This window comes from Hyalella azteca, unplaced genomic scaffold (genome assembly GCF_000764305.2).
Source record: "Hyalella azteca isolate HAZT.00-mixed unplaced genomic scaffold, Hazt_2.0.2 contig104, whole genome shotgun sequence".
Lineage (NCBI taxonomy): Eukaryota > Metazoa > Arthropoda > Malacostraca > Amphipoda > Hyalellidae > Hyalella > Hyalella azteca.
In genome coordinates, this window is record NW_025930465.1 from 1 (window position 1) to 11,169 (window position 11,169).

Consider the following 11,169-nt stretch of genomic DNA (forward strand, 5'->3'; position numbering starts at 1 on the left):
TTTAACGAACACACACCGTTTGGAAGCCGGCAGATTTGGTCTCAATAGAATTAGCACCACCTTTCACTGTGAACTGCTGCAGAGTGCAGAGACAGACTGTCAATCTAACTTCTGATAACAATAATCAATTCACTTAGGCCTAAAAAGTCCATTCCTGTGAGGAGTCTTAAGCCATATATGCGTGGATATCACTCTTACCTCCATGTCACGCCATAGTATAATACTTGCAAAAGTTCTAAACTTTATTTAAACTTGCTATAGTTCTAAACTTTATTTAAACAATGTGTAATCATCTTAAATTCACGAACTGATTACGAAATAATAAACCGTTGTTACTGTAAACATTTACACACGTAAAGACGTGTATGGTCTGATTGCATTTTGAGCAGCGATTAATTATATTACAAAATCAATTGGACGATATTTTAGAATGATTGTATCAATATAAGTGATTTGCCTTCGCAGTGTAAAGCTGTACAGATCCTTTAATTGAATTTGAAATTGTTTCGCTATTAATAATAAAAACGCCAGATCGACATGATCATGCTCGATTTTTCCAGGGCCTTCGTCATTTGCTTTGATAAAGTCCATCATCAGCGCCTACTAATCAAGCTGGACTATTATGGCATCAGGGGCAAGGTTACGAGATGAATTTAAAAGTTCCTCTGGAAATGCTTCCTCTCCAGCAAGTCGTTGTGGAAGAGAGCTCCCAGCATCGGGCCAGTCACGTTGGAAGTGCCCCAAGGTTCCGTTTTAGGGCCTACTCTCTTCTTGATCTATATCAACGATCTATATGACAGAATCCAAACCAAGAGTGGACTCTTCGCGGACGACACGGTGCTTTACTCCCACATCAGAAGCCCACACGACGTTGTTCTCCTGCAGGATGACCTCAACAAACTGGAAGTCTGTGAACGCACCCGTCAGATGGAGTTGAACGTCGATAAGTTCCACCTCCTCCCAGTTACAAGACAGAGGTCCCAGATACCTTTCAACTATACATTGCACGGCCATACGCTGGAATCCATGGCAGAAGCCAAGCAATTTGGTGTTACAATCACTAAAAACTTGTAGTGGGGAAACAATGTGCGGTATATTGCATATTGAATATGTTGTATAGTGAAACCATGTGCGGTATATTGCATATATTGTATAGTGAAACCATATGTGGTATATAATCATGCATAAGCTGGTGGACATGAGCGTCCAACTTGACAGGTTTCAACCCGCTGCCCACTTCACCAGAGGACATCAGCAAAAGCTCATGATGCCGCACGCAATAACGGTATACCGCAACTCCTTCTAACCCTCCAGTACCCGGTTATGGAACCCCGTGACCTAGGTGACCGTGGCTGTCCCAGACTTGACTGCCATCAACTCAGCAGTGAAGGCCTGCCAGCTGCAGCAGTGTAAGAGTGTAAGGTGCACACACGCTAGGAGCTTTTACGCTGTATCATTTATATACTGTGTATTATATAACACAATATATGTTTCTTTATGATGTAGGGACTTTTTTCGAGCCAGCTATCACCTTTTCTAAAAAAAAGCCAGTGACTTAAATATTGTGGCGACGTTATCGGCAATGACGGCAGAAATATCTCAGATCATTCACTGGTAGATTGGAGACTATACTTAGTTACATTTTTGAAAGGATAAAAAAAACTGAATAAATACGTTATATTAAGATTTGACAAGCCGCGCTTAGATCACAATCAACTTTATATAAAATAGAATATTAAATTAAGTTACCGATCCTGTCATTACAAGCTGCGTCATGCCCCGATAAGACGCTATCATCTGGTGGTGGGCATTTGATCTGTCCACGTGAACTTTCCTTCCGAGTATTTAACGTGCCTGTAGGTAAGAGGTAAGTCAGCTGTATGGTCCTTAAGATCGTCTGTGGCTTGTGTTTCAGAAGGTCCACTGGAGGCTTGGTGATGCGGTCTATCGCAAACAATGGAGCGAACACTGGCTTCCAGTCCACAGTCGACAAGACCGCCCTCAGCAAATGCCTGTAAACGGAGGTGGTTTCTTTTTCACTTATGATGCATCATGCATCTAACGTAAGGAACATCACCGAACAGGAGACACGTCCAGATATTTACATAAAAAACTCGATTACATTGCATTTTCACATCCAACACTTACTGAGATGAAACAATATCAGATTAAGCGAGGGACATAGGTTTTTTTAAATCAATTATTTAGTGTATGATTGTCTAAATGTTTGTATTCGTTCACTAATAGAACAATTGCAGTAGAAAATCACATATTTGGAAATAAATGGAAAATAAAGCCGATGCTTATCCATTCATTCAGATAATTAACAACAATTAAAATTCAAGCAGAATTAGTCAAATAGTTAACTCAATGCATGATTGGTCAGAAATGATGAGAATTTTTAATCTCGTATCTGTATAGGAACGTATGGACTCGGTGAAGTAAAACATGGAGGACACTTTCAAGACGTTACCTTAGACATAGAGTTATAGCTTAGGTGTGGAGTGCACGTGGAGAACGACAAGGTGCTGGCAACGGGAGTGGCTGTGAAAGCAAAGTTCTGTAGGTGCTGTGTGAGGAGGCTGCTGAGCTGCAGAGGCGTGTGCGGTAGGATGGGACCCGCTACCTCCATACTGTGCTTTAACTTGCCCTCCATGCGTATGGAACTTCCCTTCACCTTTAGCATCAAAACCACACTTGTGAACACTGATTTTATAGCATTTTCTATCATTGTCGACATCTAATTACAATAATAGCTTCCGCTTAATTGCATGTTATAAAATCATCCGACACAAGTAAACCCTAAAATGAGATTTTTGTCCGTAGTTCTCACAAGGCAAATATTTGCAAGCCACGAGAAGATGCATACCTTAGACGTTGAAAGTTGCCACGCTACCTAAAGTATTCTTCAATATACAACTCTCAAGAGCAATAAAAACGTATATATGCAGCATGGCCTGAGAAAATTTCTGCCAAAAGATTACCTTATAGGGAAGGAGCGTGGCACCTTGAAAAGCAACAGGGGCCAGGAGGGTTGGGGGCACTCCAGCCATAGGCCCAGTGTGCTGAACACATGATGGCGAGTTGAGGAGGAAATTAGTGAGGCCGTGGGTATCAGGGTCAGCGATGTACAGCAGTGACAGAGGACTGCGGTCTATCTCGTGCACCGACCTAAGAAATGAGGATATAATTAGGTTAAAAACGTTTAGGAATACTTTGGAACAAGAGGCCAACAAACTTTTAAGGATTTCAAGGAAAATTAAAAATATTCATGGTACACTGGGTAAGTTTGCATAAACTGTATATATTCATGTATTGAGGAGTTTCATACAAATAATGGACGTATGTTACTAGAAAAATTGGATTACAATGGACATCTTGAAAAGGAAAAGTCATTCAAAGCATGACCATTTCCTTGTAATAGTAATCTAAATTAGACTTTCTAATTCCGGTATGAATAAAAGAAGGCACCCAACCGAGTAGATCTCAACTCACGAATTGACAATTCGGTCCGGGTTGAGATTCGCAAACTGTGATGTATCGACGCCCAAATTAGCTAGGAAGGACGTAGCGTCTTCGCCGTCATCTATCACGCCGTCATCTTCGTCAGCAGCAGGAGGTTTACAAGGGAGAGGAGAGGAGACTCCCTCAGTTGCTGACGTAGGAGCTGAAATTTAGGGAAAAAACAAATGAAAGCCTAATAAAATTTTAGACAAAATCTGTAAACGTTTAATATCTCAGTTTAAATTTGAAAATAACCCTAGGTAATATTAGTTAGCAAGTATATAAACAACAACTAAAGCAAATTGAGATCATTTATGCTTTTCAATACACTTGCTCGAAGGTACTATCAGTTAGGAAAGCTTGAAAAATGCTACCGTCTTTAAGTTCTCACACGAGGCCAAAGAAGCACAGCTGTTGTCAGAGCCGCTCTTAGATGACAGACTGCCATCACTCTGAGATGAGGAGAATTGCTTGCACAGCGGCATCTTGAAGTCAATACCTGGACAGAATAAATGCTCTTAAGAAACATAAAAACGTGTATACAGTACCATACCATATTTTTAACTGAAGACTTAAATTATTTAATACAAATAGATCTGCTCCAATCCTTGTTGCAATTTCGGCATTTGTACCAACAAAATCTTTCCTTAAACTAAACGATTTAATAAAATTTTTGAGGATAGGTATAAAAAAATCCTCATATCCACATATTCTGTCAGAGTTAAAAACTAAAATACGTTTCACAAGGCATCTCAAAGAAGTTCAAAAAAGCATTCAAGTTTCACGAATCTAGAGCACAGAGATTTCAACATAGACAACTAAACAACGAAAAACCAAGCAATCTTCATTATGGAAAAAATACCTTCCTCTTTTATGGCTCTGCGCAGGCCGCGCGTAGTAGGAGTAAGGAGGGCATGCGCTTGCGGGATGCCACAGACACCAGCAGCGCGGTACACCACAGTGAAGGTTGGTGCACATACATAGAAGTACGGACACTGACGAACTCTGATCAGCTGGTGTAAAGATCGCAGCGCCTCGCGCCAGGCTGCCATTAGAGGTTCAGATAACCCAGCATAAGGACCGGTCGAGCTGACCACACCATTGCTGTTACTGCTCGCAGAGCGGGACAAGGCTGAGTTGGCCTTGCTACCTTCTCGCGGGAATAATGGAACTCCGGGAATACTAGGGTGTTGCCAAACGAGGCATCTTTGGTAGAACTCAGAGTTGGGGGATGTGTCTAGGTCGCTGTTGCTCTTGCTGCCCCATAGACAGCGTGCCATACCGGTCGTGCCACTAGCCTCTTCACATGTCTGATGGTGTCAGAAATTTTAGGGTAAATGAACTCAAACTTATAACAACTTTCAAAAATGTAGACCAATTGATGATATACTTTGAGCAAGAAAATATATACTGTTGCATTTTTTATTCATGCATCAGCGGAAAAGTAGAGTGAATGACCTCTTTCTAAGGACAATGAACAAAATCTGCTGAATTAAAGTCTCTGGAATTTACCTTGAAGTTAGTTTTCCATGGCAAAGGTTGGTCTGATGTAAAACGTAGATTGGTCTTTAAACTCCAGTCCACACTTAGATGGTCCAGCCATGGTACACAAGGCTCCTTTTCATCACTAGTAGGTATGCCTTGTTGACGCAATGCTTGAGTGAATGTGTAAGGTAAGGAGTCGGTCTTTTCCCCGGAATTTTGCTGTAGTAGAGGATTGTGAAGCAAATTGAAGAGCGTTGCATCAGTAGAGAGATCAGCACAATCAGAATGGAGTGTATAGGTTGCTTCACTTATGGCTGATTTCTTTGCTGGGGACCGTCTGAGGGAGAAAATGTGATTTTAAAACACATGGGAATGATCACAATTTCTTTATCCTCAGAAATGGTGACAAACCAACAAGTGAGACATTAAACCATTAATATTATTTCACTGTATTGGGTGGAAGAATTTACATAAGTAGTGTACGAGAAGAATTCAAGAGTTTTATTTTCTAATAAAATTATAACTTTCCATCTACCTTGGCAACACTGTTCAGGAAGTTTATATTGCTTTCACATTGTCATCATCTTTCAGCTCATCTTCACAGCAGGTCCATGCATTGCCAAAAGAATTATGATTAATATTTTCAATTCATGACTCTTCCTTGCAATATTCAGTTCAACTGCAGCTGCCATTAATGGTCAATAAACTGCTTTTGAACCAGTCCAATTAGTTTCCAATCTGAATACATCTGGGGAAAAGTTAAGTTCACCTCATACTTTGAGGGTAATGACTGGAACTTAACCCACTGTTGCAATGGCTCAACAGCTTTTTTCTCTAATAAAACAGAAACAAAATTAAACCCTATCAAATTTATTGTTCAAACATGCAATCATTCTACATTCTTTAATATAAACTTTAAATTAATGATAAAACAAGGCATTGAAAATTAAATAAGCACTGACACTGTATCAAATTCCATACTACCTGAAAGGATTATGTCGTGGCTTCAATATAGAAGATTTTGATATATTTGTAACCATAATAGGCTTTGAATTGCTGCCACACATTCTGGCCTGCAGAGCCCGACGCTTGACTTTCAGCTTGCGAGCTTTCATGACGTCATCCGGCCGCACCCATCCTGGAGAGGCTGGTACTTCAAGTTCCTTATGCTTCATTGCAACGCAGATGGTATTTCCTGGAATTGAAATACTTTCCATTAGCATTGCATTTTATTTACAGGTAAAACATTCCTGAATATATTACTAATAATCTTCAATAAAAACCCTTGAATAATGAACAAAAAACAATAAATTTCAAAACCAACATAAAAGTTAGCTAGTTGACAGTCAGATATCACAGCCTACTTTCTAGACTATAGATATTACAACAAAGTTTCTTGGATACAAAGGATTTTACAACTAAGTTTTTAGAGATAAGGGCATCAGCAAAAAATTCCGTAAATGTAGATGTAAAGAAACCATTATCAGGGGTATTCTTTGGACCAGTGGTTCCCAAATTTTTGCAGACTGTTGACCCCTTGGCTCCCTAGTGAATTCCTAGCACCCTCCCCCCCCCTCAAGGACACATATGAATTTCTAATGCCCCCCTCCCCCCAGAGTTTGAATATTTTTCAAAATTTACACTAGAAACCCAGGAGAGTTTAAAAAAACAGATTCGAGTGAAAAAACATATTGCTGGGATCCGTGTGCTGCACGTGTTGTGTACAAATTGTCCAACGTTCAATTTTCTTACTCCGACTTCAGACTGCTGCCTCCTTCCCACCTCTTTCTTCCTCACTGCCCCCCCAGATCTTTCCACCTCCCCCAGGGCGGTGGTACCACCCACTTTGGGAATCACTGCTTTAGACTCTTTGGAACACCATTGGAAGTTATGTTCAATTTTGGGAACCAATCTGAGTTAAAGTTTTGAATGACAAATTCAAATATAGAATTCTGAAGATGGTCAAATACAGAGATGGCAGGAAGTATTAATACAGCACTTCAAGCCCCATATCTCTCACTAAAATTAAATAACAATTGCAATGGTGACAATGATGAACAATATCTGGTCTTTGACTTCATCATATAAAAGTAAGTCTTTGCCATCAGCAATAAATTTGTATGTTAAAATTTTCAAGCCCCTGGTGGCTCAGGAGATACTGCCAAATGGGGTAATAAGGGAAGCTTTGAGCGTTTTTTGTTAATAACTTCTTACCATGAAACATTTCATAAACAAGTTAGGTCTTATTTTAAAGGTCTTTGCAAGGGCTATTGTATGGCATCTCTGCAAAATTCCATATGCTATTTGTAAGGTGCCAGATGCAAAATTAAAGCCTCCTGAATTACCCCTGGGAAAGGGGTAATACGGGAATAACATAACATAACATAACATAACATAACATAACATAACAGGGACACTTGAAATAAAACATTTAAGACAGCCCACAATATTTTGGAGCATTAACTAATGCCTTTTTATAACTTGTTTATAGTTCTGATGATTATTTATTATTTATGAATATTATGGCATACATTGAAGTTTATAGGGTTAGTATATTTATATGGTATTTGTTATTGCAGATACAATTTTTTCCATTCAATAAAAAGGATATTTGTTGCTGGAGCTGTGGTTACCCTAAAACCTGAACGCAGCCTTATGTCAACCCAAACTCAGCAAAATGGAAAGCATTTTATACTGCTTGTTATCTATAAATTTCAACGAATTGGTAAACCCAGCATTACCTGGGACTAATTATCAACAGACTGAATCAACCATTTTGACAGTAAGCACAGAAATTTAAGAAATTTAATTTTGTGAAACCAGTTCAAGAGAGTATGAACAATTATAAAATTCCAGCAGGTTAGCCCAACATTGGCCATGCTTGATAGTTCCTGCCATTTGAGATCTTCCTAATTCCTCTCATTCAAACAATCCTTAAGCTCATAAATAAAAAAGCTTATGTATTATACTCTTCAAAAGGGACCTTCAAATGTATAATTTATGAAGATTACTCCAGTTAAAAAAAGTAGAAAAAATGATGTACAGCATGCAACGCAAAACCAAATTTCAATTTCTGATCCAATCCTTTATGGAACAAACACTAAGAATGAAGTTTCAGGTTCTAGTAATATAGCAGCATGATAAGTATCATGGATATGCAGACAAACAGCCCTTAAATATTTACAGTGCCAGTCTTCAATAACATACACACATACAAACAAACAAATTTGATTGAAGCAGGGTTGGCGATTTTTTTGATTTTTTTTTAAATAAAAAAAATAAAAAATCAATGATTTTTTTTATTTTTTCATGATTTTTTTATTTATTTGATTTTTTTTATTTTTTCAGCTTTTTTGTCTTTTTGAGGTGTTATTTTTTATGTTGCAATTAGCCTACTAACAATAACAGTATATGGATCATTATGGATGGTTAAAAAGGGCACTTATTGCCTTCAATAATGACCAACAGGCCAAGGTGGTGTTTCCCACTTAGGGATTTTCGGATAAACAATTATTGATAAGTCTATTCATTAGCTTTGTAAAGTTTGTATGGAGCAAGGTAATGAGCTAAATATTGACCATTTAACTGGCTTCAATCTGTCTCTTATACACATCTAGATGTGTATAAGAGACAGNGAAAAAACGTTAGATAAATCTATTTATATCTTTGACGAATTAATGTTACATCTTCTTTAAAATAATCATAACGTCATTATAATTAACAGAATTTAGGGTTGGCAGGTGACCTACATCTGTCACATGAATGATAGTTTCATTACTAACCTCATGAGATTTATCCATTTGATTTGTTGTACAAAATAGTACAGACAATATTTGTATTACAAGATATTAATTGTCAGTAAACCTGACGGGAGTATGTCGCCAATATGTACATTTGTATTTTGATGTCAACTTCAAGATTTTGTGCTCTATAATGCAGCTCTGACGATGTAACAAGAGCGGCCGAGCAATATAACAATAAACGCTATACCTGTCTCTTATACACATCTAGATGTGTATAAGAGACAGGTCTCCAACTTTACACAAGTTGGCAAAATTTCAGATCGATAGGATAAGTAGAAGTGTATTAAATTTTGATTACAAGATTTGTAGCAGACAGACAGACAGACAAGAAATGAAGTTAAAGAGAAGTGTTGTAAAAAGCTTGCTCTGGTCTTCAATCAAACTTGCATAAAAGAGAAGCTTCTGCTGAACTTCACCAACTTAAACAAATATACACCTACAAGTATTTACTTTGCTTTTTTTCAAAATTTTACATGTTAAAGTAAACTGCAATTAAAAAATCTGTCACAATGCTATGCAAAAACAATAATTTAAAATATTGAAATGTAGAGGGCAATTATAAATATATCTTACTTCAATCAGATGTAATTTCAACAAATAACTTAGGTCAATTGAATAAATAAATATTGATCAATCCATCTATTCAAATGATATGGTAAGAGCATGAATTTCATTGTTAATGTCAAAATATTCATTTAAATGATCAGTATGTAATTCTCAGTCAGGGCTGGGGGCAATACTATGGTGGGGAGGGACAAAAAAAGGGACACCCCCCCAGGGTAATTAGGGACACCCTTAAAAATGCATTTACAGTAGAACCTCGGTTAGCAAAGGCTCCAGTTAACAAAAAATTTGATTAACAACAAAGAATTTTGATTACATTTACCTCGCTTGGCAAAAAAATTCACTTATCAAAAAATTAGTGCATCATTGGCTGTCAAAAAATTGTAGGTACATAGAATGCTATATAAAGAATTGTGAACCAGGCATCATAGAATGAAAAGTAATTGACCTAAACTATGATTTATTTCTTCAAAACATATGATGGTTGTCACTAGAACATTATTTCCTGTTTCAGATACGTTTTTCACAATCTTTTTTTGTTATAGTGAAATCATTAGACTTGATTAAAATTGTGCAAAATTACAAACCATCCTGTAAGCTTACAGATACAGTAAAATGCTAAATGGCTGCTGATATGAAGCTTGCAGTGGACAAGGTCATTGTCAATGCTCAATGGCATGTCCATTGATACAGTAATATCACATTAATAATATGGTAATTAATGAATATGGTAATGTCATATCAATAAAGGAAAAACAAGTAAAAATCACAGAAAATTTCATTTATTTTACATCTACATCATCTACAATGAAAGAGGAGGACTTCAGAGTACTGTTAGTAATAGATGAGTACACTCTGCATGCTTCAAATGTTTGAAATTGAGTTTTATTTCAAGTGTCCCTTTTTACCCCATTTCAAGATCAATTCAGGAGCCTTTTATATGGCGTCTAGCACCTTACAAATAGCATATGGAATTTTTTCGAAGATGCCATTCAATAGCCCATGCAAAGAGCTATAAAATGAGCCAAAACTTGTTTCTGAAATGTTTCATGGTAAGAAGTTATTAACAAAAAATGCTCAAAACTGTCCCTTTTTATGCTGTTTGACGGTATATGAGAAAATACAGAAAATTTATCAACACATATTCATCCAAGATTTGTGAAGCCATACAGGGCTAGGTAGTAGGTAGTAGGTACTGAGCAGTGAGCAGCTAGGTAGAAATGATTGGGAGAATTTTTCATGATGAATGGAGGCTTGGAGCCCAGTTTGGAAATTAGAATATTATATGTTAGGGCAGAAATTTCCTAAAGTTGGGATGAAAATGATTGTTTCACACAAGATTTTAAGAAATCCCTATTCAAAAGGCTTTTATTTTATTATTTATCAAAAAAAAATGAAAAAATGCCATAGGAATGGCTGAATGGGCAAAATTAGTCAGATCCAGGAGCATTTTTGTCTGATTCATTAACAAAAATCCAATTCAGGCTGATTCAGCCACAACAGCCAGATTTAATTGGGCTTCAGAGTTCAGCATAATTTTGCAGTTGGGTACCAAAGCGTTAGACTTGGACACAGTTTTGGAGCCATTAGCCAATAGCCATTATATTTCAGTAATAAACACTAGTTAAGGGGACCGACCTAGCTAAAATTTGAAAATGTTGAGTTTTTCTGTTTCTTATCTCATCTTAAAGGTTGTTTTCTTGCGCATCGAACGATATAAGTATCGTCCCTGTGCGTCGAAAAATGACTTTGTGACAGCTCCTCAAAGGGAGGTGGGTTTTAGGTCCCTTAACAAAACTCTACGAGGATAAAT

The 11,169-nt window shown here is 37.4% G+C and overlaps 1 protein-coding gene across 1 annotated transcript in view; it reads right to left on the reverse strand.

The window, feature by feature from the left end:
* Positions 1-1,663: 1,663 nt before the first annotated feature.
* Positions 1,664-11,169, reverse strand: part of LOC108676530 (protein downstream neighbor of son homolog) — a 10,762-nt gene continuing 1,256 nt past the window's right edge. The window contains exons 2-9 of the mRNA XM_018164617.2: positions 5,974-6,184; positions 5,017-5,326; positions 4,367-4,814; positions 3,896-4,003; positions 3,496-3,667; positions 2,985-3,171; positions 2,474-2,677; positions 1,664-2,012 (exon numbers count right to left, since the gene is read on the reverse strand). Of these exons, the coding sequence (XP_018020106.1) occupies positions 1,794-2,012; positions 2,474-2,677; positions 2,985-3,171; positions 3,496-3,667; positions 3,896-4,003; positions 4,367-4,814; positions 5,017-5,326; positions 5,974-6,164 (1,839 nt within the window). The 5' untranslated portion in view covers positions 6,165-6,184 and the 3' untranslated portion in view covers positions 1,664-1,793. The remainder of the gene's footprint in view (positions 2,013-2,473; positions 2,678-2,984; positions 3,172-3,495; positions 3,668-3,895; positions 4,004-4,366; positions 4,815-5,016; positions 5,327-5,973; positions 6,185-11,169) is intronic.